Source organism: Folsomia candida, unplaced genomic scaffold, assembly GCF_002217175.1.
Source record: "Folsomia candida strain VU population unplaced genomic scaffold, ASM221717v1 Fcan01_Sc030, whole genome shotgun sequence".
NCBI lineage: Eukaryota > Metazoa > Arthropoda > Collembola > Entomobryomorpha > Isotomidae > Folsomia > Folsomia candida.
Genome location: NW_019091222.1, coordinates 806,301 through 821,861, shown reverse-complemented (window position 1 = coordinate 821,861; position 15,561 = coordinate 806,301). Strand labels below are relative to the sequence as shown.

At 37.6% G+C, this 15,561-nt stretch overlaps 1 protein-coding gene across 1 annotated transcript; it reads right to left on the bottom strand.

Moving 5' to 3' along the window:
• Positions 1-8,714: 8,714 nt before the first annotated feature.
• LOC110860209 (bacillopeptidase F-like) lies at positions 8,715-10,595 on the bottom strand. Its single transcript, XM_022109262.1, has 5 exons — positions 10,239-10,595; positions 9,868-10,180; positions 9,455-9,687; positions 9,000-9,027; positions 8,715-8,899 (listed from the first exon to the last, which is right to left on the bottom strand). The coding sequence occupies exons 1-5, from the start codon at positions 10,593-10,595 to the stop codon at positions 8,715-8,717; spliced, it is 1,116 nt and encodes a 371-aa protein (XP_021964954.1).
• Positions 10,596-15,561: the final 4,966 nt, after the last annotated feature.

The window sequence follows — 15,561 nt, the reverse complement described above, 5'->3', positions numbered from 1 at the left end:
GCTTCGCACAATCTCAAAAGTGCGAAATATCAGATGACAGAACCAAGCTGTATGTGGACTTCACAGCAACTGAAATTAACAAAGATTTGCAACTCATCGAGGCAGACTCCTTCGATCTCAAAGTTGAAAGGGAGAATGAAACCTGCGTTCTAAAGTACAAGGGACCCCATAATGCCATCCTTTCTACGAAAGATGACTGCGTATACTCCATCAATGTTAAGGAGCCTACAACCCCCGACCTAATTGTTTCGCCCACTCGAGGATGCACGCCAACAGCGAAAACAAAGAACTCCAATCACTTTGACATAGACCACTGTTATGACAAGAACCTTGCTGAACCATGGGATTTTGTACAAATCAAACTACACCATGGACAATATCATATCTACTGCCCTGGGTCCAATATTACCATTGAGAGGAAGCTGCAACAATGCCCTGCTAGCGTGTTCATCCTTCCAATGAATGCTAATTTTAAAATAAATGATATTGAATTTTCAGGAACTGAATCCAGCCTTGTTCACCAAGAGGTAGTCGACCCACTATTCACGATGAAGCCAACTGGCACTTGCAGCCTAGTTTCAACTGGACCAGTCTGATGATCAATGGTTCCACTGACGAAGGAGGGTCAATCCACTACCACACAAGCAATGAACCAGCCTGGTCAACAATGGAATGGATTTTAACCCTTTGCATACTAATAATAGTTGCTCAAGCCACTCTTTATCTTTTCCTTTTTCTGAAAAGCCGGCCAAATGTAATTTCGGTTAGGGCAAATCCAGTGGAAACTGCCGACATTGAACTTTAAAAATTGAGGGAGGATGTTAAAATATGCATGTTAACAAAGTTTTCCATATTTATCAATTTTTAAGTTTGTCGACTTTTATGAGGGCTGAGCATTTTCCAACCTTTTTCCCAGGACAAGGGATTAAAAGGGTCCTTTTGTTTTTATGCCTCATTAGAAGGGACACTTCGTTTGAGCATAACTCTGCGTAGTTTGTATGGTCACTTCTGACCACATATTATTACATATGTATGAATGTCTCCTATGTACTGTCAAAACCTTAAAACCAAGTTGTTTAATAAAAATCACCATCAGTCTAAAAATATCTTCCAGCGAGATCATTTTTACTTTCATGAAACACTGTCGCGAAAAAGTCTATTTTCCTTCTCCGCGTTTCGCAAATACAAATGTGACCATGTCGCGAATCCCACGTGTACGGATTGCTTCCCAGCGAAGAGTAAATTTTCATCGAAATTCGAATAATGTTTAATGTGCGAGGGTTAAACATTTTTTAGTTTTTCTAGATTGATAAATGTTTAACCTTTAATTTTTTAATTAAAGTAAAATATGTGATATCGAAATTTTGCCAAATTTTAAATTCTACTGCGTTTAAATTGAGTTGAAGAACTGGAAATCATATTTTAGGTTTTCTAAATTCATAAATTTTAACGATTAATTTTCTTGTAAAGTAAAATATATGATATCGGAATTTACGATGCGATTTCCATTGAAAGTCTGGTGGGTTTAAAATATTTCACAAATTCAAGAATTATCTTCCAACGCGGTATTATCAAAGAGACTGAAGTGTTTCTAAATATTCCAATTTCCAAATTTATTTTCAAATCAAGAAATTGCGTGATTACGGTTAGGTTAGGTTAGTGGTATTAACAGGTTGTTGTTGTCCAATCAAATTGTTTAAGTGGACGTTAATTAATCCTCTTGAAATATATTTCCAATTTCGTGATTACATAACCATTTGACGCACGTCATTTTTATTACGTCTCAAATTATGGGGTCGCTTAAACTTTATTTTGACATTTAGCTCATCGATTATGACATTTTGGACAAGAATAGTTCGACTTAACGAATATACATACGCTTTTTGAAGTTTACGTATTAAGTTCAGATAGGCTTCATTTATTCTAAATGTCAAAAAATGATTGAGAAATATCTAGTTTTAGTCATGCCGTTGCACCAAAATTATCCAAAGTCCCATTAATTAAAATTGTATTTGGAAATGATTCAAGAAAAATCCTGCGCACCAAATAAATATGTTTGTACACTCTAAATAATTTTGTGTGCAGAGATGCTAAATATTGCACCGCGTGGTGAAATTGATTACTACGATTTGTAGTTAAGACTCCGCTGTCGGTAGTATTTTCATTACCAGAGCGCTGTTGATACATTGAATTTCCAGCTAGCCGAAAAAGTCAGTGACCCCGATTTATCTCATATTTGCAAATATATTTTAACCAATTAATTAAGCTTTGTTTTTAGTGCAAAAAGTTTAAACTTTAGCAATGGGGGATTACGTCTATGTATATGTAAATGTTACCTTTAAAACATCCTTTATCATTGTATCACCGAAGCGGCTGAATTGTGCATTTGTGGTATCTCCGCCGGTAACAATTGTGTCATAAAATAGTACTAAATGTTTTTATCTGCCATCCAGAAATCGATTAATGACCCATAAACCTTATGAGATATGAAGCATCGCATGTTTATAAGTGCACCTTTTCAAATGCAAATACCCCTGCCAAATTTAGAGTTCGTGTCCATTGGAAATGTCACACTAAATTAGTGACCCATTAACGGTGACAATAAATTTGCAAAAGTGTATAAGCTGGGAGATCTGTATACATTGTAAGCAAAAGCTAATCAATCGATATATGCAAAGAGGTAATAAAGATAACAATTCGACATTTTTAAGTTTTTAATCGAGATCAAATTGATCGGAGAGAAACATCATTGTTAAATAAGTTTCAATTCTTCAAGTTCCCATCTGCGCCTTATTCATGATCACAAATTCACGGGTAATAAATTAATTCGGCTAATCCTTATGTGCATAATTACGTAGTAATTGAGTAGTTACATGCAACACATGCGCATATGCATATTTATAATATGTTTATAACTTATTACTAGGAAATAGTAATAAATTAATTGGAACATATGTACACAAGTATGTAATATACATATTTATTTACAACTTTTTTACAGCTATTACCGAGAAATACTAATAAATTATTGTCTTATGCGGATGCTTAAGTGGAAAAAACGAGGAAAGATTTACATTATTTGTCAATATTTCGAAAGCTCTTTGGAATAATCAATTACAGCCCGTCACACCCCGAAGTTTATAATCTTGCCAATAAATTCACCAACTTTCGAGTGACGAAAGACGGTTGTTATCATAAAGTTTCGTCAGTTGGATCATCCTTCATGTACTTTGTTTTTACAACGTTATTATCAGGAATTACAAATTAAGTTAACACTTCACGTCACGGTCCGACAAACAAGTTAACGCGCCCGGTCAGTACTACAATGGTCGCAGTTATATTCAGCTCAGGATTACGTATTAAATTAATCAGTAATACGTATTCGTTCACGTATTTCTGTATTTAGTTATAGCAAAAGTTAACTTTTTTCATAATCAAAATTTTCGCATTAGATCATCACCATCGTAATTCCCGGTAATTTTTGAATGTTTTAATACGTCATACATGCACTTTTTAACAAACTTAATCATTCTTCCAATTTTTCCATAGGTGACTTTTGTTACATTTTATGTAACATATTCCTGGAATTGAATTTATCACCAAATTATTTTTCCAGGTGTGCATAATTCCGAATATGAATTTTATTATCCAAATTTTCTAATTGCTCAAAACACGTTTTACTCATCTCCTCGTTGGTTCGGCCTAATTTTTCCGGAAATGAGTTTCACCAATCCGAACCCCTCTTCCTGTATATACGGATATTTATTGAGGCATTGTTTTGTGTAGGAAAAACGTACATGATCGGGGAGGCGTTCAACAGGGACAGTTCGGCTCCTCCACGATTAACGGTGCACTGGAGTGTGACGGAGCATGCCCAGAAGCGCTTCCTGATTTATGGTCATGTCCGACGAGCCTTAGGTCTGGCCGGGGCTGGAGATCCTTCTGGGTGCTAAATAGAATGTGTATAATTATTATAGAATATAGTGAATAGTGTATAATTATTTTCTGCGAGTAACCAAATAAATTGAGAACGGTGTAAAATATTACTTAATACCCGTATTCATTTAGCTTTGAGCGCGCAAGTTATTGTTTTGACGCGGGCACTTTCATAAAATACATAAAATTATCTAGTTAAAACGAAGAAATTCATATTTACCGTGGCGAATTTCATATCTAAAAATAATTCTGTATTTCCCGCCCTGAACATTCTGCTGCTTGAATCAGAAACTTGAAAGTTCGTATTCATTTTTCAAAAAATATTCGAAACTTGGACACTGGTTGAAATAAACGAGAGCTGAAATGAAGGATTCATCATGAGAAATGCAAATACTCCAGTCAGTAAAATGATTGAATACCAGTTTTTTAATAGTGTTTTCAAATTTTAATGTAATCGAATGTTCCTTCCTTGTCAGGTAATAACTAAACCTTATGAAAGAAATAGGTACATATTTTTCCAACACGTGGCGGTGGCTTTATTAGATACACGTGGTCCTATCTATCCTCTTTTTCTTTCTTTTTCTTTTTCCCAACCATTTTTCTCGTTCGTTTTAAAGTATTAATTCTGTCACATTTTATCAAAGAACTTTATTAATTCGCAATTTGCGTAAAAGCAGGCCCGCTCCAATTTAATTTCTTTTCTCAACATATATACTTTACTAATTAAAGGTCTTCTACAAAACAAATTTGGATGAAATTTAAATTTTATCTCGTGATCAGCAACATTCAGTTCATTTTAACAACTAAAAAATTTCCATCGACCTTTCCTTTTTTACCAACAGCTTCACTTAAGGAACTAATCCATGATTGTATTTATAAACTATTTCGGAAATCTTTTGTGCTTTCGATACTTGACGTAAGAAACATCCAAAAATGATTTTAAAGAAACTACTTGACCCAACTTTTCACTATTTCTCACAAGAATGTACGGTTCTTTCCGACTACCAAAAGTATTTCTTGGATCGATACCCCTTCTGTTACAAGCTCCCGATACAATGGAGTCCCAGAGAAGGAAAGATCGTTCTCGTTCGCAGAAAATATTCCTATTTTTTAGACCGGATTCCTTTCTTATTGGGGGGAATCGCCGTGCTGGCAGGAATTTTTGGGTTGTGGGCGCTGAAGTTCAATATTTCTCGAGGGATTATTCACAACGTTGCCTGGATAAAGAAATTTGGCTGTTATATCGCCACCACATTCGGCTTCTGTCTTTGTGGGGGAGGGTACTTTGGCTGCATCAAATACGTGGGGGACCTTACCTACTCGTTAAACTTGCTGATAGGCATGTTCAAAAGGATGGAATACATTCAAAGTCTGGGAAGAATCGGGTAAAAAATGTGAACGGGAGATTGTTTTTAACATACTTAATACACTAATTCAAAACAGCTGGTGATAAATCATTGCTTATGCTGCAATAATATGTTTTGTGTATAGAATAATTTTTCAAATATAAACTATTTATTATTGAACTTGATATCGGGTTAGCTTTATGAGATCACTATAAATACATGTAGTTAATTAAATTTATAAATTCCCAGGAAACGCAGTACTGATCCACTTTGCCTCTTTGCAAGGACGTGTTTCCCAATATTGTATTACTCAACCCCTGCCGGAGTCCTTACCCTCGTCTGGCTTGGCATTGATCCAGGCGACCACATCATTCAGATAGTCAAATCTATAATCAGGCAAGTCATGTGGCATGAAGCTGTCTTGTTTCGAATTACATTATTCTTTTGTCGGTACATCGTGACGTTGATGGCATGCATGGAGGTCATTCGGTTCCTATGTTTAATTTGTTTTACGGTTAACTTTGGTGCAAGATTGATCAACGCTTCATTGCAACTGGTAATTGAGCGGCTATGGTTGAACAAGCATGACTCCATGAGTGGGTATCGTCAGGTGAGTTTTAATTTAGGCGTATTAACAAGGGACACTCACGACCTGTCGTTTGAGTCCAGGGTACCCACTATGTTTTTTAGAATCTACTAGGACCCCAGATGAAGGATCCATTCATATTTCCGTGTAAAACTCATATTTGGCGCCATGGCGTGGCGCCAAACTTAAAAATTTACATTTTCGACCAACTTCAAACCCTCATAACTTTTGCAGTTTATGTCGGATTTTCAAAATTTTATGTTTAAAATGATCACAAAAGTCGAAATTTTTGACAAAAAAATAAAAATAAAAAATTTCTAATTTTTGCAATATTTTTAGGATTTTTGCGACGAACCCCCATTTCGAAGAAAATGACGAAATTTTGCGAAAAGTTAAAAGCGATAACTTTAGAAAAAAATTCATGGAATAAGAAAGTTGAACTCCTTGTCATGATTTTTGCCAAAAATTTTGAAAATCCGTCCAGGATTTCAAAAGTTATGGCGGTTTCAAAAAAAAACATTCAATTTTGGCGAATTTGGCGCCACGCCACGTCGCCAAATATGAGTTTTACACGGAAATATGAATGAATCCTTCATCGGGGTCCTAGTAGATTCTAAAAAACATAGTGGGTACCCTGGACTCAAACGACAGGTCGTGAGTGTCCCTTGTAAGATTAGTTTTACAAAATTGTTGCAACAATTCTTGAGGAGAATTTAGATTTCAAGTAGTGTGGGCGTAAAATATGGCGGCGGCTGCTCGGTAAGGGATGTTGGGGGCGTCTCATCGAGTACCGGACGTCAGGGTCCTTGGGGGGACGGATGCGGACACGCCTCTGAGTACGGCCACCTTTACACGCCACAGGGGGAGTAACCAGATGGGAGCTACGACGCACGGGGAGGAGGAGGATGAAATTGTCTCTCGCTTGGCAATTAACAATACTGTCTTGCTTTGCACTCTGATCTCTATTTATGCACCGTTTCTATACTAAACTGCACCTGGCACGATTCAATGTACGAATTTTATGGAGAATGACCCGAATAAACTGTTCGATACCGGTGTACGCACTAGGTTTCAGTTGACAAGGTTCTAAGAAATCTTTACTCCTATATTAAACGATCATAACGTGTACAATAAATGAATTTTAGGAACTTAATTTTTGATACTAATATATTTTCAAAATGGCAGCCACGCAGACGGCGTGGTGCACGGAAAAATTAGAGAGAAGTGTTGTGGAGGTGTTCACGCTGGGAACACTCGGGCCGGTCTGTGTCGAGACGGAGAGAGATCTTCCTTTTTACAGTCGAGCTCGGCCCCGGTGGCTTCCGTGGGTCGAGTGGTGGGATCGTCGGGTGGAATATCCATTCCCCACAGTAGTCGTATATCGTAAACATTTTGGTGTGTTTATGTAGGTATAAATCAGTATTTAATTAAAATTTCTGAATATCGAAATCTCGATTCCCGCAACTACGTCGAAAAGTACCTTTCGTATCTTTTGAATACATAAAAACGATATCATACAAGGGAAATTTAAATGATTCTAAACTGTCCTACATACATACATACGCCTGATTTTTTGAATTTTTATTTAATTAGTTGAATTTAATTATTGAGTAACTGAAGACTAAATAATTCTTAATTTTAGTTTCATGCATATTTATCTATTTGTGAATGTCTTCCAGATTCGTATGGTCATGGCTGCTACTCACAGTCTCCAAAGCCAAGCTGGATTTTTCCTTGTTTCAGTTATCACTGGATTCTCGGTTGTCCTAAACTTCGGCTTGATATCCCTCATTCGCAATGGTGCGCCCTGGTACTTGATTCTCCTCCTTGTCTATGGATCGCTTACGATAGGCATGTGCTTTTTCCTCGGGTTAAGCTTAATGGCAGTATATTCAGACAAGTCAATAATGTATGCAAAAGAGCTGAAAAGAGTGGCGAGACGAGTGGGGCGACGTTTCGATAGGAAGTTGTTTCTCAGAGAGATCATGTCCGTGCGAAAAACAGGTCTCCCTTTAGCAGTTAGCGACTTTTTACTGTGCTATATGAGCAGATCAATCAAAATGACGATCCCTACAATCATTGTGGAACAGACGATTAATCTGTTGATATCATACTCTTAAATTGAAGTGTCCCTTTTGGGATAAATAAATAAATCTAACGGTGCAAATTATATACAACTTGTACATAATTGTAAAGTTGTCATTAATTTGACAACAAATCGTTGGGAAGTTTGGAACAAACCTACTGGAAGTTCATAGATGCATAAAAATTTGAAGTCAGTATATTTATATAATACCTAAATATTTCTAATGATCAATATACATAAGTCGGCCAAAATTTGCAGCCATACCTTAATAAAGCAATATTTATTCCTTCGGGTAGTATCATATTTGACATTTTTTAATTTCCAATAAGCATGGGATGAATTTGATTTGTTTTATTCTCATGTAAGTTTTAGGATGGAGTTTGATATTAAAATGTTCAAGCGGATTCTATGAATGTTAATTATGCAGTTATTTTTTCACTTGTTTGTGATAAAGCATTCTATGTACCGGATCCTCTTAGGAGTTTAATTAGCGACAGCCGAATAAATATGTTTTTACGATTACATGTTGCGTTTGACAGGAAATCATTTACAGCAAATGTCACATCCCTGAGCCGAAGGACGAAAAAATATTGACAAATCTAAATATTTACTTCTTTTGGAACCTTCCGAGTCGATGCTACATTATTAATTACGGGACTTTGACAGGGGTTATTTTTCATCAAATGTAAATACATATTTAATTAGACGATCGGAGTGCAAATTGGAATGTAAATCTTTAAACTAAACAAATTTGCCCAGTTTATAAACCAATAGCCGCAGCGACGTCAATAAGTCCATGACCACATGCATAGTTCGGGTAATCAGTGTCACCTGGAAGGCCGCAGTTCCTATCCGAGTCAGACAGTGGTGTTTCCACCGCCGTGGTTGCAAGGGCGTCGTAGACCTCGGCGAAGGTCCAGGCTGGATTAGCCGAGACAATAATGGCTGACATAATTATAACGATAATAATTACTACACCGTATTCATCACGTCGTTAAGTTGACTATATTTTCACATTATTTGATGATAATTAATTAGTTTGTACCGACTGCTCCAGCTGCATGTGGGACTGCCTAAAAATTACGAATCATGTAAACAGAGTAAGTTTGGAATATATTTATTCTTGTTTTATTTGCTATAAAATCTCGCCGTAAAAAGGTTTCCACCTGGCACACACAGTTTGCACCCACTTTCATTTAAAGCTTATGGCAATTTAAAACTTTAGGCATAGGTTTTTTAATGGAAGTGGGTGCGAACTGTGTGGGCCAGGTGGAAACCATTCTACCGCGAGATTTTGTAGCAAATAAAGCTAGAATATGAATGGATTTTCGAAAAAAATGTTCAGATATAACCAAGACATAACAGGGTATAATTCCCCCATCAAAATTTCTAAATCTGCAATCCACTATTATATCTTCAAAGAAATATTTTTTTCATTCAAAATTGGCTAAATTTCAAACTTAGAAAAAATTATTAAGCACAGTTGAAATCCATGCTTACCATTGAAGTTCCGGACATGGTCACATAGTTATTAGCACCCGTTCCACAAGAAACAATGTTATTCCCTGGAGCGCAGAAGTCAGGCTTCAGTAGTCCTGATGAAGATGGCCCTCTCGAAGAGAAAGTTGCCGCCGCGTCGGTATTGGTGGTGGCACCGACAGCAATCACGCTCGGCAGATCTCCTGGAGAGTTGGCAGATCGACTCAACGATCCTGAGCTTCCGACACCGAAAACTGGAATAATTCCAGCATTTCTACAGAGATTTGAGGATTAAACCAAGTTTGTCCAGATCCACCACCCCATGAGTTAGAAACGACGTTTGGGCGTGGGTTGGCAGTCAACATGAATTGGGCCTATTGATTTCATTGTTATAGATAAGATCAAGAAAAGTTGATCAAAATTCAAACACGAACATACGCATTGGGTGAGAACGGCTTCAGTTCCGGAACCTTGATGATTCAATCCGCGGCAAGCAATCCACCTGGCTCCAGGTGCGACACCGATCCCATTGGCACGTCCAACGCTTACTCCTGCGATGTGAGAACCGTGACCTTGTTGATCAGTTGGTCCAGCCGTATTGTAGTAGGGGTCCGACCAGGCGCCAGCATAGCCGTTGGCGAGTGCAACATGTGCAAGATTTACACCTGTGTCGATTATTGCAACGACACTACCCTCTCCGGTTGAAATGGCCCATGCTTCGGGTGCCCAGATTTTGGCTACTCCCCACTGCGGGTTTTGGGTAATATTCCTGACGACGTAGGGGTCAACGGATGCCGTGTGTTGCCTTCGGACGGTGAAGTCTCGCTCCGAGTGAAGATAGTTTCTCAGGAGTCAGACCTTTCAGGAGGATGAAGTTTGAAGCCCAATATTGTTCAGTCTCCAGGCCAAGGGATGCAGCGACCGTGATGAAGGGAGCCTGTGCAGCAGAAGTGAGCCCATGTAATGTGGTGATCAGGGCGGATACCTTGAAGTCACCGGTGAGAGACTGAAGGGCTTGGTTGGATTCGACTTGACCAATAATTTGGGGCAGTTCCAGGATTGCTTCGGTGTCCCCATGCTCAACGGCGATCTTCAGAGCATTCTCGATTATGCCAGCAGAAGCAAGTGCCAATGTGGCGGCGGCGATGATTATTAGCTTCATGGTTCAGTAGATATTTTAACGAGTGGAATCCTCAGTGCTGTGTGTTGGAATTACCAGGCCGACTCCCACTTATAAATAGGGTCCTGTTATCAATTCTCTCACTTTAATTCAAGTTGACAGTGATCCATTGACTTGTTTCCAGAAATTGGGGAATCCTAACCTACGTAATCCGGTATTCCCAGGTGTAAATGAGTCAACTGTGTTTAATCTCATCGATTAGTATGATCAAACAAATACGTAGTTTATCAATCAAATCCAATACTTGTATTGGATTATCTGCGTTTTCCATTAAAATGGAATAAAAGACATACTCACTCATACTCACTATCATAATCAGTCAAATAAATGAGACTGAACACGTCTGATTGTAACCAAGACTGGACTTGGAAAAACACACCTTCCGAGAATCAGGCAGTAAGCTCGCTGTTGGTTGGGGAATAGTTAATTACTTATTCCAAAGGTTGTGTACATATCTTTGTATATTTGCTTACGCTGCTAGGTGATGATGTTTAAATAATATCACCAGTTGTCAGTTTGCTATGATAAATATGTAGTTATCATGGACGTGTTCATTAGCGAGTGATTCAAATAAGCCATGCCCTGGCAAATTTGAGTTATTAAGGTAGGCCTCTTCACTTGGCATTTTTATGTCAAGTGGCTTGACAACAGGGTTACAAAGTATTTCGTGTTGTCACCTGCAACACCTAAATAAATATGCTGAATGACAATAATGAATTCATCAATTTATTACTTCCAATGCCCAATTTAATTTATTTTAATCTATTTTATGCATGGCTGCATAATTGAACGGCAAAGAATAACTTAATTTAATTTATTTATTATTATGCATAATTGCACATTTGCACTGTACTGCATAATTTAATTTAATTGATTTTATTTTATGTATGCATAATTCCATATTTGCACTACAATGCATGGCTTAACTTAATAGCTTATAATAAATTAAATTAAAGTATGCATTGTAGTGCAAATATGCAATTATGCATACATAAAATAAAATCAATTAAATCATTTATTGTAATACAATGATAATATGTAATTTCAGGGAAGTAATTATGGGCAAAAATTTTTCATAATTTTGACATGGTGTTAAAATTCAAAAGGTGACAGAATATTGAAAAAATCCAACTTTTGCATGGAAATTTATTTAACATTACCTCACATTCGCAAGCACGCACATTCTACAAAACGAAAAAATAATAATGGACTAATTTCTGACAGCAAACAGTTTAAATTCCAACAGTTAGTCCGGTCAAATTCGGATATAACCATCTAACACCTCTCCATGGTTTGACTTACATTCCAGTAAGATTCATACATAAAACGCTGCCTAATAAACTCTGGTTGAATCCAGATAATCGCCACGGTAGCAAGTTTACCATACAATTAGGTTGAGAATCAGTATTTAAGTAAATGAGGCCACTTTACACTTATCTAAGCAAACACAATATCAAACTCCGGGTGCACATTCACACACGGCTCGAATAAACCAATTTCAACCTGACCAAAGGCAAAAACTCAATCTGATACCCAGTGGCGCAAATACCATGTGGGCAAGGTTGGCAAAAACTAGGGGCCCCGAGAGTTCCTAATACATACAATGTGTAAATTTCTAATCGGTTAAACAAATTCGTGACCAACGCAACAAATTTAACAGCATATAGAGCTCAACTTTTTCATGTTTGGCCTATGAATTTTTTTAAATTAACAAAGGTTTTAATTGATTTAAAATAAAATGTTATGGATATATGTACATGCATTCGTAAGACCCAGCAAAAGGTAATAGCTTTTGCCCAACTGCTTTGTTGCCATTTGCCTAGGGGCGCCAAAACATACAGTTCCGGCACTGGTGGTGCAAATTGTGTGGTGTCATAGATATCTCTACTTGTCTAACTATTACAACACCACTGGTTGGGTTGTGCAACTTAGGAGGAAAGTACGCCAACCTGATAATGACAGATCTTGATGTCCTTTGGATATATGGTAGTAACCCCTCTGAAAGCAAAAAGTGTGAAGCGGTTTGATGCCATGGCCCAATTTACGCCCGTCACACCCCTTTGAAGGCGCGCCCGATGCCAAACTAGCTGCACTAAAAAATTCGCCAAAAATCCAATTTTGTTCGGATTTTCATAATAGTTACATATTTATGATCCCAAATAGTTGTTTTATCATATCTGATATAAATCTGAACTTTTTTGGAATTCTGAATTTTTTCAAGCCATGCCCTTTTCAGGAAATATTTGAAAATGTTGAAAATTTCTGAAAAGTTAATTTTGCAACTGAATATGATAAAGGGACTATCTGGGATCACAAATATATAATTATTATGAAAATTCGAACAAAATTGGATTTTTGGCGAATTTTTTAGTGCTGCTAGTTTGGCATCGGGCGCGCCTTCAAAGGGGTGTGACGGGCGTAAATTGGGCCATGGCATCAAACCGCTTCACACTTTTTACTTTCAGAGGGGGTACTACCATATATCCAAAGGACATCAAGATCTGTCATTATCAGGTTGGCGTACTCTCCTCCTTAGTTGTGCATATGTAGTTTTTTTTTAATTTTGTTATTTTTAAACATTAAGTGGGCTCACAGCTCACGCCATCATCGCTTCACTCTGCCAAGTCTAATTTTCAGCGGGTGGAAAAATATAATTGTCAGGAAAACAGAAGAAGTACATTGAAATAATTTTTTTCAGCTATACTGAGGGTTATTTATACTGTTTGGAACAGTCTTAAAACATGCCAAAAACCGGGGCCAGTCTCGCCCTTCTAGGTGAATAGGTCAGGATTCTTTCTTACAATTTTGTAGTTCAGCTGGGTGAGTTTTACACATTTGATTACAGACATTAAAATTTTTTTTCGTGTTTAAAGCAAAGGAATAAATTGATATAAATACCGGAAATAAATACTCTATTTTTAGTCGAGGCTAAAATGCAGAACTTTGTGTCATACACTCGGCTACAATTTGGAGACCGGTTATCAATACATATGCAATTAAAACCTGCCAAAATTTTACTCCGCCCTAACTTTAAATATTAGAAAATCACGTATATTTAATTTTTACTCAATTTAAGTTTTCCTATTTAGTAAGCTACATCAGCAGTGAACCGCTCAGTTTAAATATACGTTTAGTAGTTTTTTTTATTGCTTGTCAAGATTATATACATTCTTAGCAAAATTAAGTTAACGGTTTTCAAGTTTTGACCTCATTCGCGGATTAACGGAATGAACAGAATTTTTCTTGTGTGGGTATGAACGGGGACTCAGCAAACCAGACAGGCCATAATTAATTGCCCGGCTCTAATTAGAGACTCGGCAAAAATTTCGAGTTCTTGGTCTCTAGCCCGGGTTATATTTCGAGACAGGCAATACTTAAATTAGAGCTATGAATAAAGTATTTACGGTAACATAATTGCATAATTGTTTGACATAAATTACATAAGTATAGTGTGACAATTTTGGACTAGTTGAAAATGAAAAATTACAAAAAACGGAAAAATTTGCGAATTGAATCATTTAACTTGTCATTACACGTAATCAAGTGCCTGTATGTATGTAGCAGAACGCAATGTTCAAGGCCAGCTTATTAATAGTCCAGTTAAAGCGATATGCAAGTGGCTTAGGGGACGATATTGCGTCACAAAAACACCGCCCATCCAAATCTTCTCAACATATCTTTCACATGCTTACCCTGAGCAAGAAAGGCGACCCAAAATCATTCACCCACTTTTAATGATACATATAAACTTTATCTGATCTCATATAAGTCTCGAGTTATATACAGATCAATAATATTCCACTCTGCATTCAATTCAATTACCAAGTCTGTCCTTTGTCAGATACTAGCAATATTTGTCCATATGATATGATATGATATGATATGATATGATTTATTATTCCTTTTTTTCGGCCACTTCGGGCCCATAAAGGAGCAAATTTGATAAAATCATTAAATGAGTCACAATAATTACAATAAGATGAGTAATTAAATTGGCATTCATTAAATCTGGGAGTTCGATTTGATAAGAGATCAGTATTTAAAACAAGGTCATAATAACGCACACGAAAGAAAGAGTTGAGTCAGCTATTTAACAACCATCGTGACAGAGTAAGTATATCATAAAAGTGTGTAATTGTTGAGTCAGCCGAGATTCCAGTCAATGGTTGAAGAATTTGAGCGACGTGATATTGGTCAAGGAATGTTGTTGTGAGGAGAGGAAACCAGCCCAGTGAGTATTGGGATGTGACGTATGTTGATATTTTGTAAGGAAGAAGTGTGTAGATGAAATTACGACATCCGGTCGGTGGTAGGTAGATAAGAAGGGGAGGAGACGAATGTGATATGGAATCGTGGGTGCTGTTGCTCCTGCAATCCTTGCCTGCCAGGAAGGGAAGATGAACAAAGTCCACGCCATGGAGAGTGATGAAAAGTATGTCGTAGTACGCCTCCTCCAACGAAGACAGGATTCGCCACAACCTGTTGAAGTGGGTCACAGCGGCCGCCACGGCGTCCCGACGTGGTCACTGATTCCCAACGACGAATGACCCCCAGACGTCCCTTGGGTGGACACGAATGATGATGGCTGGAAGAGCGTCCTCTTTCCCGGCCCCCATCATTTGGCGAAAAACGTAGCAAGATGTGGCGACGAAGTAACAATGACGTACCCGGTCCTCCTCGTGGATGATAATGCAGTTCGGTTTTAACAAGACGCACACACAAAATTCTGCCCCCCACAAAATTATGAGATGATTGTCCCGTAGTATTGACGAGTGTCAGAAAGATATACTTTCAGTTGCCGGGGTAGTTTATTGCAGTATTTCCAGTGCACAATTTTACAGTTTACACTTTCATGCGTAAAGCGCAAGGAAAGAGCTGAGTAAAGTGTGTAGTTGTTACGTGGAGCCGATTGAAATGCAGAGAGAGACTCGACCACTCTCCTCCGTGT

Bases quoted from the DNA above. Each gene is read 5' to 3' on its own strand.
- LOC110860209 (XM_022109262.1), bottom strand. From the start codon at position 10,595: ATGAAGCTAATAATCATCGCCGCCGCCACATTGGCACTTGCTTCTGCT. The intron at 9,688-9,867 runs GTTCGTGTTTGA...GAATTATTCCAG, and splicing joins CGTTCTCACCCAATGCGTAT to TTTTCGGTGTCGGAAGCTCA. The intron at 8,900-8,999 runs GTACAAACTAAT...TAATTATGTCAG, and splicing joins ACATGCAGCTGGAGCAGTCG to CCATTATTGTCTCGGCTAAT.